The 14880-nt window shown below is 50.3% G+C and overlaps 1 protein-coding gene across 2 annotated transcripts; it reads right to left on the bottom strand.

The window, feature by feature from the left end:
* Positions 1–155: 155 nt before the first annotated feature.
* HOPX (HOP homeobox) lies at positions 156–8116 on the bottom strand. 2 transcript variants are annotated; one of them, XM_038135822.1, is made up of 3 exons: positions 7790–8116; positions 3147–3322; positions 156–886 (listed from the first exon to the last, which is right to left on the bottom strand). In XM_038135822.1, exons 2-3 carry the CDS (start codon positions 3288–3290, stop codon positions 809–811), a joined length of 222 nt encoding a protein of 73 aa, XP_037991750.1. In that variant the 5' UTR covers positions 3291–3322; positions 7790–8116; the 3' UTR covers positions 156–808. The 2 variants fall into 2 exon arrangements, with proteins under 2 accessions (XP_037991750.1, XP_037991749.1); XM_038135821.1 differs by lacking the exon at positions 7790–8116 and adding an exon at positions 3585–3676.
* Between the last annotated feature and the right edge of the window lie 6764 nt (positions 8117–14880).

Raw genomic sequence — 14880 nt, 5'->3', positions numbered from 1 at the left:
TGCCCTAGGAGATGAGGCAGCCATGGCTGTCCCTGTGGCAAAGAGAAAACCCACTGTGCCCACTGTGGCTGCCTGGGAGAAATATTGCCCTTCCAGAGGAAGGAGTCTGCCTCCTGTCATGGGGGCAGGGAGCACAAGCAGGACAGCACAGCTCCTCTCATTAATAAATGTTGGGGTTTTATTACTGCACTGGGAAAAAACCCAAAACAACCCATGAGTTCTTTCTCTTTGGTGACCTTTAACATAAAGGTAAAAAAGGCATTCAGGGGGTGCTTGGCTTGGTCTGATTATGGTGTAGGCACTTGGTTTGCAGTATCCAGAGCTGATTCAGGCACGTTGAGCCAAACCAGGTCACTTGAACAACACGCCTGTTTTTACAGATGCCCTGCTCTCTGGATGATCTGCACCTTAAAGCTCACACACATATTTTGCCTCTGGGGATTGTAAGGAAAAGGAATCTTTATTTCTTCCTTCTATATCTGAACATATATCATGGCAAAATTTCTGCAAGCCTGGGACAACGGCATGAAATTGCCTTTTCTTGTGCAGCTGCTGTTAGTGGGTTGGAATCACAAGACAGGTTATCAGCTATGAAAAGTTGTATACACACACGTGTGTGTGTGTGTATATATATATATATGTATAGTGGGGTTTTTCTGCTTATGTACATGTTAAATAAGATTTATGTTAAATAGCAGAGTATTACTTTGTATCACAAAACCTATTGCAACAGAAGAACCCCAAGGAAACCCACTCCGAAGAGCTTCACCATCCTTTATAAGAGGCAAGGGGATTGGAGCAGCATCCTCTAGTCCCTGACAGACCCGCTTTCTGAGGGCAGCCCTTCAGACTTCCTCCACTCCGCCAGGCGCTGCTTGAACCATTTCTGGAGAGAAAGAACAAGGCAGAGACTGAGTGCACTGGGCTGAGCGAAGCCTCCAAATAACTTTTCTAAAGGTGCAGATGTCAGTATGTGGGACGAGGTGAGGGGAACTCATGGTGCTGCTGCCTTGTAGCAAGGTGCTGTTCCCAGGCAGTACAGGCAGGCAGGATAGTCACTCCTGACCAAACAGTCTTATAACCTACATGTGCACCTCCTTCAAACTCATTTCTGTAGCTCACTTCAGACCTTGACAGCATGGGTGAGTCTTTTTTTTTATTGCTGTGAGCCCATGCTTTTCTTGCAGAGTAGGAGAGATTGGCTGAGGAGCTGGATGGTGTCTGTTTAAATGACTGAATCATTTGCAAGTTCAAAACTGACAGGAATTGAAAGCTCATCTGTTTCAGAAAGCATGAGAGGTACAGCACATTGGCTCTACAACAAATTTAAGAACAAATATATTTTTAAAATTGTTTTAAAAATGTCTTAGTTTTAACACAATATGCACATCTATGTTAGCAGCACTTAGCACTATGTCTGTTGTAACTTAGCATCTGGAAGCCTATTCCAAGAGCTGCTGATGCCACTTTAAGGCAGCCACAATTTAAAATATTAGATAAAATGTATTTGGTTAAAGCTACACTACCTAAGAAGAAAAGAAAGAAAAGAAATATTACTCATGTGCCGGAAGCACAGCTCAGCCTTTTGTTTGGCAATGTGCCTGTGATTCCTTTTGTTGCAGTTCATTTTGTTGCTATATTTGTTCATGGTTATTTTTGAAGCTATTATGGTCCATAATGATACCACAATGCTCTCTACAAGTACCTCTCACACTCACACTGCCTTTGACCACATCCAGTCATATGATTGACAGCCTAGCCTCCTCTCAAAAGTTTCACTTTCTGTCCTAAACCATAATCTCCTCTTTGCATCTCATTGTTACTGAATTTTTTATTAAAATGGCTGCTATTTCTAGATGATAAAGCACTCCAAATGTCAGGGGCAATGATTCCCTGTGTTCTACGCAATGCAGGCACTTTGCAGCTCACCACGCCAGTCTTGATCCTGTCCCTAACTTGACCTCCATCTCCAGATCTCTAGGAGCACACTAGACTAGTGGAAAAAGATAGCTGTCAGGGAGGATTTCAAGACATCTACAAAGGTGCTCTGGGCGTATATGGCCTGTGTTTACAAGTTGCTGCAGGGAAAAAAAAGGAAGAGTGCCATTTCTATGGAGAAAAAGGTATTTTAGGGGTACTGCCTCCTTGCTGCCTCTAACAGGCAGTGATTGATACCTGTCTGTCACCAAAGCACAGTCCACTCCAGCCGAGGACTATCAGTGCAATGGATGCTGTTCCAGCATCTTTCCCTGGGACAGGCTAAATGCTGACATTGCCAGCTCAGCTTTTATACCCCTTTGGCTCTGCTGAGGGAGAGCCAGGCTTGGCAGCTCTCTGCAAACTGCTGCTAACTTTCAAGTTGGATGGATTTCTTTTTACACCTAGAAATGCTGCTGTGGGTCTAGTAACCACCTACATCCCAATGAGCTGCACTGCCACCTGAAGGAACTGGGAAGAAGCCATTTACTTCTGAAGCCCACGGGAGCCTGCAGGTAGCCAGCTGGAGCATAGGGCTTGGTGGAATTCCCAGACAGTGGCAGCCTCTCTCTGTGGAGGGGTATTTGGAGGCCTCTATGTCTCCTGGAGAGACTGACAGACTTGCCTGACATCGGGGCTTAAGGATGCTGAGCAGGAGGATGCATAGCCTGAGCATGTCCCATCCTGCAGGAATTGCATCTATCCTCTGTCTGTTTTAAAAATGACAGTAGTTTATTCAGACCTTAGAACCAGCAGTAGTTTGTGCATGCAAGACTATCAGAAATGGTTTGGAAGAACAGCATGCACAGGTTGTAAATTCAGGAGCAGAAACGTGGAGTGCAGGAAGGATGTGGGGCACAGGGAGGTGCTGTGTTGTATTAGAGCTCTCTGGGTGCAGTTAGGAGTGTGCTAGGGGTTGCAGAGGAGACTTGTGGGTGCAGTGAGGAGAGTGCAGCGTGCAGGGAGTGGAGGCAGGGAGCACATGGGCCACAGAGGAGTGCAGGCGATGTGGGGGGAGCATGAGAAGGCAGGGGCTGCTGTAGGAAGCCTGCAGGAGGGGGGGACAGACAGGTGTATGATAGACCGGGACAGGCAGGAGATGTGGGGCACAGAGGCATGCAGGGGGAGCGGGGCTGGTGCCAGGGGCAGGATGAGGGGCATACACTCACCAGAGTCTGCTCCTCGGAGAGCCCCGTCTCAGCAGCGATGAGGCACAGTGTGGTGGGGTCAGGATGCTTATTCACCTTGCAGAAGTGGTATTCCAGGATCTCCAGCTGCTCCTCAGTGGGAATCACTGGCTTTTCCATGGCCATCTCCTCCTGGGGCAGGGCTATGGGGCCAGGCGCTGCGGAGAGGGGCTGGTGTCATTGCTCAAGCTGGGAGTGGCCAGTGGGGCCACACTTGCTGAGCCCCAGATTTGCTATCCGTATCCCCATCAACCTCCCCCCTGGCCCCAGCTGTGGCCTCTGGCTGCAGCAGGGCTCAACTCCCTTCCCAAAGGCATGCCAGGGAGCTCAGCTGGGGGCACCAGCCTCCCAGCAACTCCTGTCTCATTTCCTCACTGCAGCAACCACACGGCAGCAATGCCCAGCGCTGAGCTCTCTCACCATCCTCAGCTGGCAGGAAGCTGCAGGCTGCTCAGCACTCCCCTGGTGCTGTATTTATAGCCAGTGTGACTCCCATGGGAACGATTCCTGTTTACAGCCCTATTTAGGCCTGGGCGTCACTTAGGAGTGATGTCACAGCAATGGGCATGTTCCGGGGGTTAATTTAAAGACATTAGTTAAAAAACATTATGTATCCTCTGGGTGAAGGGACAATACCTGACATCTAACCTAGTGAGTTGTTGGTTTGTCTTTTTTTTTTTTTTTCCCTGCTTCCCAGTGATCAGGCAAGTTTGTGCAAAGGAATGATAAAACAGAGCATACGAGATCTTCTGGGATCATGGTCTTTGATCCAGAAACCACTCTGTTTCACCTCCTCAGGATCAGTGTCCTGGTCCTCCTCTTAGCAGTGTGGCCAGACATCACATAATGCTGGCCATGAGAAGGTGAGCTGCATTGTTTTAAATAATATTTAATGTTACCACACGTGGGCATAAACAGTTAGTCCTATTGTTCCTGAGCATCACTGAACTGGTTAGTTGATTGATAGGGTTTTGGTGTATGAGTGTTCAAATCCTCAAGGACTGTACCCAGTGTATGTCTGTTGTTCAAGCACTTGCTGCCTCTGACTGTGGTCAGTCCTAAGGTGCTCCCACCAAAGGCAGCACCAAGAAGCCCACATTTTCCTCCAGAGTAACACTTGTCCCACTTGTGCTTTGCATAGTCTCTGGAAGATTTGGCCCAAAAGAACAAGCAAAGCAAATGCATCTTGGCTAAGTCCCACACCTCTTTTCTGCTGGGCTTCAGGTTTGCTTTCACATGGCAGAGGGTCAAGCTTGCTAATTCAGTCAGCTAAAACGCAAGGCACTGCCCCCACACGGCATGCACAAGTCCCTTGATGCTGAATCACTGTGGTGTTTTTGAAACCAGGCTGTGGGGTATTGGCAGGGGAGGAGCTGGTTGCAAAATGTAGCCTTTCTTGATCTACTCTCCTGCTGTCCCAGTTGCCTGGCCCATCTCTTGTCAGGTTGGCTGGTTGGTGTTGCTGGTTCTTCAGTGCTGCCAGGAGCCCTTGGCCCTTCTTGGGACTCCTGTGGGCCATCTGCTGCAGAGCTGCCCTGCCTCCACATTGCAGTCCAGCTTTTCCTTCCCGTTGGCTCTGGGGTATAATCCTGGAACATCCATCATGCTGCACTCCTACTGCATAGGTTTAAACCCAACTGCTTTCTTGGTTGACTGGTAACTCACCTCTAGGTACCCTGGGGTACTGAATGCCCCAGGGCTTTCTCTTGCTGACAGAACTGCTAGGATGGAGCTCAGTTTCAAAACTGTCTTGCAGCTTACGAAGAGCCAGGCGCAGTGAGAGGCTGGAGAGAGCCTCTTCTTTGAACTTTACCTCATAAAGCAAAGATCCCCCTGAGCCTCCTCTGCAGAAAGTGCTTTGACTAATAAAAGAATCCTTTGGTATTTGAGTAGGGGCTTATAAATAGACCAGGGCTGGTTGTGAAACAGCCCACTCTGCTTGAGTCACTTGGTAAATACCGATTGTAACACAGGGGTTGTGTAACATTGGAGCACCCCTGAGCATGATGGAGTGCTGGTAGACAGTACAGACAGTATGACCCACCAGCCCTGGGTGGACTGAGGAAAGACCATCTTTAACCCCAGGTACTGCAAGCCAAGCTGGCCTTGTCTGTGGTGTGTTGCAGCTGCCTACGTTTCCTGGGGTCAGCTCAGTTCAGAAGCATCCATATAGGAAGGGGGCATCATAATTCAGTTCCTCATTCATGTGAGGTAGTAGGAGTCTGCTGAATGCTGCTTACCTACCTTAGATGTTTGTAGACCTCTGGAAAAGATGCAGGGGTAGAAGGAGGTCCCCTGGACTTGAGGTGCTGCTCTCCAGCACCGTGGCTGCCAAGCTCTCCATGAGGTCAAAATGCAGATGAGGCCAAGCTCAGGCCATAAGTCCTGCCTCTTCTTTTTTCAGCACACAACTGAGCCACCTGCCCTTCCCATAAAAAGCCCAGCCACAAAGGGATCCTCATCACCTCCAGATCATCTAGCCCAGGCCACCAGCAGCAACATGCCTTGGCAGCTCATAAATCATTGTTTGCAGCCTGCCCCATTAATGTGCGTTGATGTGAGTGCATGGATTTGCATAGGGAACACATGCTTCACCTTTCATGTTTCACCTGCACAGCTATTTCTGCTTCTGATTATCTCCAGGTTCCTGAGGTGGTTCCCCACAGGACACAGTATCTTCTACCTGTTGGCAGCTCAGGGTGCCCCAGCATGTGGGATGTGATGCCTGATGGCTTTCCTTTGTGCCCCCTCTACCCCTGCTCTGGAAGGAGTACAGTTTTAACCTCTCAAGGTTGGGAGATGGGTTTCAGGAAAAGGCAAAAAACCCTGGGGCTCCTGGAGGGCTTTGCAGGTCTCCCCACATCACTCCTCTATGTCCTGAAGGCTTTCAGGAGCCATGTGACTCCTGTGCAGCATATGGCCTCTAGCACTTCGCACCTCCTGGATGCTAAATTTGGGGGTATATTACATGACTCGAGGGCAGCAGGAGTGCCTAAATGGCCAGACTGACCCTATTGAGACCACTAATCACCTGCCCACTACTTAAATGTAGCCTTGTTGAAGCCCAGGCATGCAGCTGGGCTTCAGGCTGTCCAACATCTCTTCCTGTACAGGAAAGGTGATTGTCTCACATTTCTTTTCTTTAAGCCTGGCAGAAATATGGAGACTCACAGCTGTTTCGCTTAGCTGCTGAAAAGCACCACTTCCTACTGCTTTTTTCCTCCTAAATTTTTGACAATATTAAAAAAAAAAAAAAAAGGCTTTTTCAGTGCAAGGAAAGTTAGCCATTCAGAAGGGCTGTGGGGCTGCAATTGTCATTCAGCTGGGGTTTACTCACCCAGGCAGAAATGACAATGCCAGATGCACTGTCACAGGGAAACCACCACACCTGCTCTGTCCTAAGTGTCAAGCTAAAGACCCCTGGGGAATTCACACTTGGCTCTGACTGCCATGGTTTTAGGTAGAACAATGTGAGAGTAGAAGCTTGCAAGTGGATCAGCAGCTGCTTGGGCTGTGGGCAGCTCCAGCCAGCATTGCCATGTACATGACAGCACCTGGTGCTCTTAGTGTGGCTGATAGGGCATTAAAATGCACCTCCAGGGCCATTTTGGAGTGAGCAGACAAAAGGTAATAGCTGATGGACACAAGTTGCAGCAAGAGAAAGTCTTATAATAAATATATAGTACTCTGCCCATGTCCTGTGGTTGCACCCAGCTCCCCAGAAACACCCTGGGGTTACTAGCAGGACTCCTAGCTCTGGCCTGAAATGGGCAAGGACATCTTTCTGTCTCCCAGCATGCTTGTCCAGCGCTGCTAGTGCAGTCAGCATTTACTATCCTGGCAGAAATCTGCCACTTTTCCAGAAAAGACGTGATCTCTGTTTGTTCAGCTTTGCTTTTTTGAACAGTAGTCACAATAGCTGGCTGGCTGTGCAGCTTTCTAACGATTTACTGCACCCAAAGCCCCTAGAAATCTCTCTGAGCAGTAGCTCTGCCAAGCTGACAGTCCTCCATAGCCTCTGCTGGGCTTCTTGACCCCTTTCCCAGTGCTCTCACTGTCAGGGCTGGGATGCGACTGGAGGCATCTGCATCTGGTTTTAGCTTGCAGCTATTTCCTGCCACTGCAGGGATCAAAGTAACAGTTCTCAATGCAAACGAACCCTCTTACCCTCCCTTGCTCTGCTGCAGAGCCGTGTCCTGTCCTGAGCTTTGCTCATCCTCCTGCTGTGGGGTGGCTGTGGATAACATCAGCCAGTATGGCGCACAGGATAAGGTGGGACAGAGGCTTTAAAAATAAATCGGGCCCTGCCATAAATAAGGAAAAAACACCTGTCATGCATCCTGTAAACTACCCGTCCAGTCTTTTAGAAGATAATATCGGATAAGAACAAAGCAAACAGGAGCACAGCAGCTGCTGCAGCAGAGGCAGGATGCCGTGGTGGCCCCTGCCTGGGGTCTCTGCTGCCTGGGTGCCCTTCTGCCTGCCCCGGGCATGAGCCTTCCTACCCTGCTGGGTGCAGCTCCGACCTCCTCAGCATCAGTACTCCCAGGGGAGCTCCTCCCTCCATGCCCCCCATCCCCAACTGCAACCCCCCCCAGCACCCCCAGCTCAAAGCCTGTGCTTACCTGGAGCTGGCAGGGACCAGAAGTGTGTAAAACAAGAACCCCGCAGGTCCTTGGTTGACTGCTTAAGTATCTGCGTGTGTATTTGACAGGCGGGGACCTGAAAAACCTGCCGCAAATCACAGGAGCTCCCGGGATCCACAGCCACGCTCTGGGCTGGTAATTCAGGTTTGGCACCCGCTCCCTTTGGCAGGGCTCCCTCCGCGCGTGGTTGTGCGCTCCGCGGGCTCTCGGTGGCCCGGCAGCCGTCGGGGCGCGTCCCGCCACGCTCGGGGCCCCAAGACGCGGTCCCGGCCGGGGCTGCTTCCTGCGGGGGTACAGGAAAGGTGCAGGCGGGGTGCGGCGGAAACAGCGCTTCGTACAGCGGAGCTCCAGCCGAGCCCGTCCCGCCCGGCCGGGCTGCATCCCGCTGCGCCGCTGTAAGGAGCACCGCTCCCGCCTCGGCTGATGGAGCCCGGCAGCGCTCGCTGCTGTGCAGGGCTGGGTTCTCATCTCGCTTTAGCGTCTTGCAAATGATGTGTCCAGGTTTAACATTCCTGAGTCTGCTGTCACTTTAGTGAGCCCTGTGATCCCGCCAGGCTGGGTGTAAGGGCAGGACTGGGTCCTGGATCTGTCCTGCTGCTGCAGCCCTCAAAGGCACAGCCTGCCTGGGGATGGGGAGGAGAGCTGGGCGTCCTCCTCTGCCGAAGCCGTCTCCTCGATTAAAGTGCCCAGGAGCCTGCCCTTCTCACTGAGGTGGTCTGGAAACATTACACAGCAGCTTAAAAAGAGGCATCTTGTGGGGTGGAGTGCAGTGGGGAGGGGCTGATTTTTCTCTCAGTTTATAGACAGCTAGAAGGGGATGCTGGAAAATCAGAGAGGCTGAAAAAGGGGCTCATGAAAAATTGAGTATGGCTTGCAGAGGCTGAGATTATCTGCCAGAGTAAAACTCAAACTGGCACAGAATGCAAAAGCTGTGGAGCTGGCTGGAGCCAGAGGGAGGGAGCCCTGACCCTGGGGAGAAGTGGATGGACAAACCCAGGCAAGAAACCTGCCATATGTTTAGCAGTGAGCCAAGACCGTCCTGAAGAGGTTTTGTAATGTTGGGGGAAACATGGGCCAAGGCAAGGGGATTGCAAAGACATCTGTGCCAAAGGACAGGCAGACCTGTGCCAGATTTCCTAGCAGGATGACATTGATCAAGCAAGATCAGGGGATAGCTTCCATGCCTGATAAACCAAATGGTGCTGTTCACTGGCTGCCAGAGAGGTTTTTGGGAGAAGACTTGATCCTGCATGCCTTGGGCAGGCACCTGGCCAAAGGAATATGTCCTGTTTATCACTGGTGCTAAGCAACAGGAGCATGGCTAGCAATGGGTGTGCACAAGCAGATTGGACAATGTGACCAGGGGATGGCTTCAGGCGCCATGTCTGGGGGCATCAGGGTGCATTCAAGGAGGCTGGAGCAGACCCCTGCAGCAGGACTCAGCCTCGGATTTCAACCCCAGTGTGGGAAAGTCCAGGCAGAGGTCCCAAACTACATACTGACACGGCCTTGTGAGAGCTCTCAGGGGTATTGCTACTTATCTGCCCCATGTCTGTGCTCTGCTCTGGCATCTGCTCTTGGCCAGCCTCGGTGACAGGAAAGATGGGAAAATATTTTGGTCCAGAAAGATTTTCCTATGTTTGTATGCTTTTTTTTCCTTCCATGCATATGCCCTGAGAGTTGCAAAATGTGAGTAACGTGGCCTGCAGGAACAGGATAGGCTCCTCTCTTCCCTTGTTTATTACTGTCAACAGAGAGAAAGCCTTTAATGTGGAAAAACCCTTTTCTCCTAGCCTGTGAGCCCAGCCCAGGCTTGCACTGGGAGCACTGGCAGTGACGTGTTTCAGGCTGAGACACCCCAGTGAAATGGTTTCAGAGGTGCTGGGAGTCCTGCAGTGACAGTGTGAAAGTCATGTCACAAATCTGTGTGCATCTGGCTGGCACATGTTAATGCTTTTCTGACCTTTTCTGAAATCTTTTATGCCCCATTTCTTCTCCTGGGAGAGGGTCGAAGTACTGCTGGAATTTATGCCTCACCTGATATGAAGAGATCCTGTTCCAGAGGATGTCCTTTGTCAGCAGAATTAAATAGAAACAAAATGAAGGGTGCATCCTGGCCCATCACAGAGACTTTCTTCCTGTTGAGAAGAAGCACAGCTGTTGGGATGTACATTTGAAAATTTTGCATAGTACTGTGTCATTGCAGGGAGGGGTTGGCAGCTGCAGCCTGCATTCAGCACCCCACTGCTCTGGACCCCTCCTGCAGAGGCTTGAATATCATCCATATTGCTCCTCGGCAAGATATTGGCTGAAGTCACTTTTGAGGGGGAGGTGGGGTGGGCATTTGACACACAGCTCATGCCCACCCTGGCCCAGCTGTTGTCTCTTTAACACTGCATGGAGACAGAATGGGAAAAAAAAAACATGGAAAGGAGAGGGGGGAAGCAACTTGTCAAGCCATCAGGATAGAATGGCTATAACATAGCTTTTCTGACTTGTTCATATTTCCTCCTTTTCATGCATGTGTCTCTCTTGAATTTTGCCATGTTTTCTTTCCTGAAAATGAGGCTTAGCACCAGCACCACTTGTCTGCAGATTAAGCAGAGATTTTCTTCCTTTTTCTGAGTACGTGAATTAATATGTGCTTTCCAGACTTCACCCCAATCCAAGTGGCAGAGAGAGTGCAAAAGCTTCCTTTCTCCCTCTGAAGCCCCCAATGCAAAGGAAAACCTCAAAAGCCATCTTCTATTTTGTTTACCAGTGTTTTGTTGTTTGTTTTTTTTTTTTTTCCTGATGTGCTGGGGTTTTCTGGCCCCTAATCCAAAAAAAAAAAAAAAAAGTGGCTGGAAACAAGGCTTTACAGAATATTTTGGTTTCCATTCAGTTAGAGAAGAGTTTTCTAACTAGCCAGTACTGACTCACAGGACAACTCTTGCAGCTAACCAGATGAGATTTCTACCTCCATACCCCACTTGCCCCATAACAGCATACAAGATTGGTTGTTCTTCAGGGTGCAGCTGGCAATTGCCTTTGTTGGATATCCCGACACACAAGAACATGACTGAGTCATTGTTCTTTTGATCAGTTTTTTCCCCTAGGAGAGCAGCAACACTGTTTGCACCCCAAGAGCCAGCAGCACACCGTGCTTACCCAGACCATGCCCTAGGCAGGGGGAAGAGGAGGTGGGCACAGGTGACTCCTGCTGCTGGAGCAGGGCTGCTGGCCTGGGATCAGCAACTGCCTCTTCTGCTCTCTCCTTCATGCATTTTCCTTTGGTTTTCATGGGCAGGGTTCAGCCTGTCTCTCTTCAGCAGTAGAAGGGATCCAGGCCAGACAGATACTAATCAGATGTGACTTCCAATAAAATTCCTGCCTTTACTTTGTCCGTGGGATACAGTTGTGTGGATGGAAACTGCAGCGTTTTATTATTCCTCCCGTTGTTCCAGCACTTCTCAGAGAACAGTGTCATCTCATTGGTATTTCCATGTGCAATCTCTGCCTGGGGTACAGTCTTCCTCCCTACTCTCACTCTTACTAACCAGATTGTTTTGAAGTGACTAAACCGGGAGTTGATACGTGCAGTTCCTTGCCGGGAGGATTTTCAGCAGCGCTGCCATAGCTTGTGGGCAGAGCGTGCTGCAGCACGCAAAGACAGCCAGCAGGGCATCATCACACGTGGGAGCTGCTGCCATGCCCAGCTCAGGAAAACACGGGCCGGCACTGGGGAGAGGCAGGGAGGGAGGACAGAATAGACCTGCAGATCCACTCTCTACCCTGGGAGTGCCAGGGGTATGTGCAGGGGAGCGAGTGCCCTTCCACAGACTCTGACGGCTGTGCATTTTCTAGGGAGCAAGTCAGGGAGATGGGGGCTGGAAAATGTCTGCTGAAATCTGTTCTGTTCTGAATCTCTAGGCTGAAGCTGTCTAGAGAGCTTTTGGAGGTCCTGACTCAAATACTTCAGTGATCAAATACTTCAAGGTCAATGAAGGGACTTTATCCCTCCCCAGAGCAGGGATGAGCTCTGTCCAAACACTTGCCTGCCACCATGGCTCTCAGTTGTAGCAGGAATGCTACCCTGAAGACCAACTTCAGGGGTCTCAGCAGGGTGAGCACGGGTGCTGACCATCCCATGATTTTGCTCAGCCTTCATCATGAGGGACAAGGACCAAGTTTTACTCTGTGCTGTCCCATGCCAGGGAGCCCGCAGGTTCCTGGCCCTGGTGCCCACCTCATGGCAGCAGTGCCATGCAGCTGGCAGCCTGTGGTTTCTGTCTGACCAGTTTGGGCAGGCACTTGTGGAGAGGTGGCTCTGGTGCCACCAGCTGCTGGGCATTGCCACAGGCAATGAGCAGGATGGGTCATCTCTGTGTGACACAGGGCACCACAGCCCCTGTGGCACCTGCGGTGCCCTGTGACACTGGCAGACAACTAGAATGACTCACAGAGTGACAATGAACAGGGAAGGAACTGGAGATGGAGACTCTGCTCCACCTGCTGAGTGTCAGGGAGTGGCTTCAAGGGCCCTAAGCAATTAACTTTAAAATTTTTGTTCCCTTTAGCAAGCTGGTTGCTAAAGAGGCCTCCTGGGAAGCTGGCACTGACAAAGGATGCTAGCTGCCCATAGTCTTCTCTACACAGCTGGCCACAGCTGGGGACAGCTGAGTGAGCACAACAGAAGCACTCACAGATGCCTTCCTCATTGCACTGACAGCCTCATCACCCCAGGGAGGAGTCACCCTCAGTGGGACATCCCCTGCTCCTGGGATCTCCCCCTGCTCCTGGGATCTCCCCCTGCTCCTAGGATCTCCCCCTGCTCCTGGGATCTCGCCCTGCTCCAGCTCTGGGGGCTGAGGCACTCCACTGTCAGAGGGTTGTTTGTGTCTGGTGTGCCTGGCAGAGAGGCTCCAGGGTGGAGGAGGCTGCTCTTGCCCTGTCTCTCACGGTATGGTGGCTGGGCTGGTGGATGGCGGTGCTTTCCAGAGAAGGAGTATGGGAGCAGGGTGCAGTGCTGCACAGGCAAGCAGCCGGAGAGTGCTCAACCCATGGGAGAGCCCAGCAGGCTCAAACAAGCACAAACAGCCTAAGAAACCTGAGCTAACAAAGCTCTACCTGCACCACTGCTTTAGGAAGTCACACTCTTGTCACAGCACGTCTTTTAGCACCTTGTCCTGCTGGAGGGAAGTGATCTGGGGGACACCCAGGGCTGGGGGCCAGTTCCCATCAGTGGTGAGGGCAGGTTCTGGAGGCTCAGTGCCAATCTGAGGCTGTTTGAAGCAGAAGGAAGTCTTCTGGCACTGGCGTGGGATTGCTCTCATGTTGCTCCAAGTGTCTATGTGCACGTCTCTTGGCTGGCTGGTGCTACATACAGCCAGTCTGTCTGGCTTCTCTGGGTGGGCTTTTCTCCCTTCTTCAAAGGCTGTTTCTCATCCTAGGCCTAGTCCTGGCTAATAAGATCTTCTCCTGGGAGAGCTTTATGTACAGCCATTCTCCTGTAGGTCTCTGGCCTGGCCACAGAAAGCCAAGCCCAGTGGGGTGGGCACAGCAGGGCTGAGCTCAGGGAGCCCACTGGAGAGCTGTGTCACCTGAGCTACTCCTGCTGTCCAGCACAGGCCTGTCTGCATGGCAAGGGAACACTGGAACAGACTGTCAGGGGTTTCCAGAGCCTGCTTTCCTTGAAATGCCCTTCACTTATCAGCTATTCTTTTAACAAGATACTAATTCTAACCTCTGCTGCCCATTCACGTGTTCTGTGCATAGAAATGGGTTTGCTGACTTGTGTGCCCAACCACGGCAAATGTGAGCCATGGGGAAAATAAAATACACAAGGGGACAGCTCTGCTTTCTGTGCCCAGCCTGCTGTTGCACTGGAAATGTTGGTGACCTGGGATAGGGACACACAGGAGACACCTGGGGTGTAACTGCTCACAGCCTGCTGCTCTCTGCCAGACGTTTTTCAGTCTTGTAATTTCTGAAGACCTGGAGGGTTTCTTCAGTCTCTGAAAGTGTTTTATCTGTTCTGAATAAAGTACTCTTATCACTCCCCAGTGGCAGACTGTTGACCCTAAACATGTCATGATGTTTTCACCCAAGGAAATTGAATGCAAGAGATGGGAAGTTAGGCAGAAGGCTCAGAGGCATTTTTCTGCTGTGCACCTACACACGGCACTCCAGATAACTGAGGTGCTTTCTCATAAGTAGTCAGACCTGTCGGGGTGGTTCTGGTGGTTCTGATAACACCCGACTTTGGGCAGCGCAGGTGCTGGTTGCAAATTGCCTGTTGCTATTGCAAACTGCAGAATAAGTGAGGTGGAAATGACATCTCCAGTCTCTAGTCTAACCCTCCTGCTCCAAGTAGGGTCCTCTAGATCAGGTGGCTTAGGATGGTGAGCACCAGAATTGTGAACATCTTGAAGAATGTTGTTCCCAAAACCTCTATGTGTTCCTGTTCTGGTATTCCTCATGGCAAAGAAATTTTTGCTGGTATTTAACAAAATTTTTGCACGTATACAAGATCCCTATTATAGCCCATTATTCCTTATATGTGGGTTTTTTTCCTTACTGGTGCATAGAAGAGTCTAAAGGCAACATTTGTCAGAAAACAACAAATTCTTTTTCCTTCCTCATAACCCAAAGAGTTTTCTTTTCAGAGTTAAAAACCTCCTTTTCCTCTTCTGACAACTTTTTAAAAGGATAACCTTCTTTCTCTGTGTAGGAGTGGAAGAAGTGCCTAAAATATGCAGGTTTTTCCTCTTTTTGGGCTCAGTCACCTAGCAACAGGTGGTTCTAGGAGTTTATAGACCCTTATGCCCAGAGTTTAGGAAGTCTTTACTTTGGCTGATCCATAGAGATAATTTGCTTATTGCCTTGTCCTATTTGATTCTGATATGAATACTATCTAATTCTCCATAGATAGTCAAGTTTTAAACTTTGGTTATGGTTGCAGATCCCTAAATTCTCCTGGAGAAACTGGCTGATCATGGCATGGATGGGTGCCCTGTTTGCCATGTAAAAAACTGTCTGGGTGGCACAACCCAGAGAGTGTTGGTGAATGGAGTTACATTCAGCTGGTG

This window comes from Motacilla alba, chromosome 4, assembly GCF_015832195.1.
Source record: "Motacilla alba alba isolate MOTALB_02 chromosome 4, Motacilla_alba_V1.0_pri, whole genome shotgun sequence".
In the NCBI taxonomy this organism is placed as follows: domain Eukaryota; kingdom Metazoa; phylum Chordata; class Aves; order Passeriformes; family Motacillidae; genus Motacilla; species Motacilla alba.
Note: the sequence above shows the minus strand (reverse complement) of the source record. Positions and strands in the feature narration are given on the sequence as shown.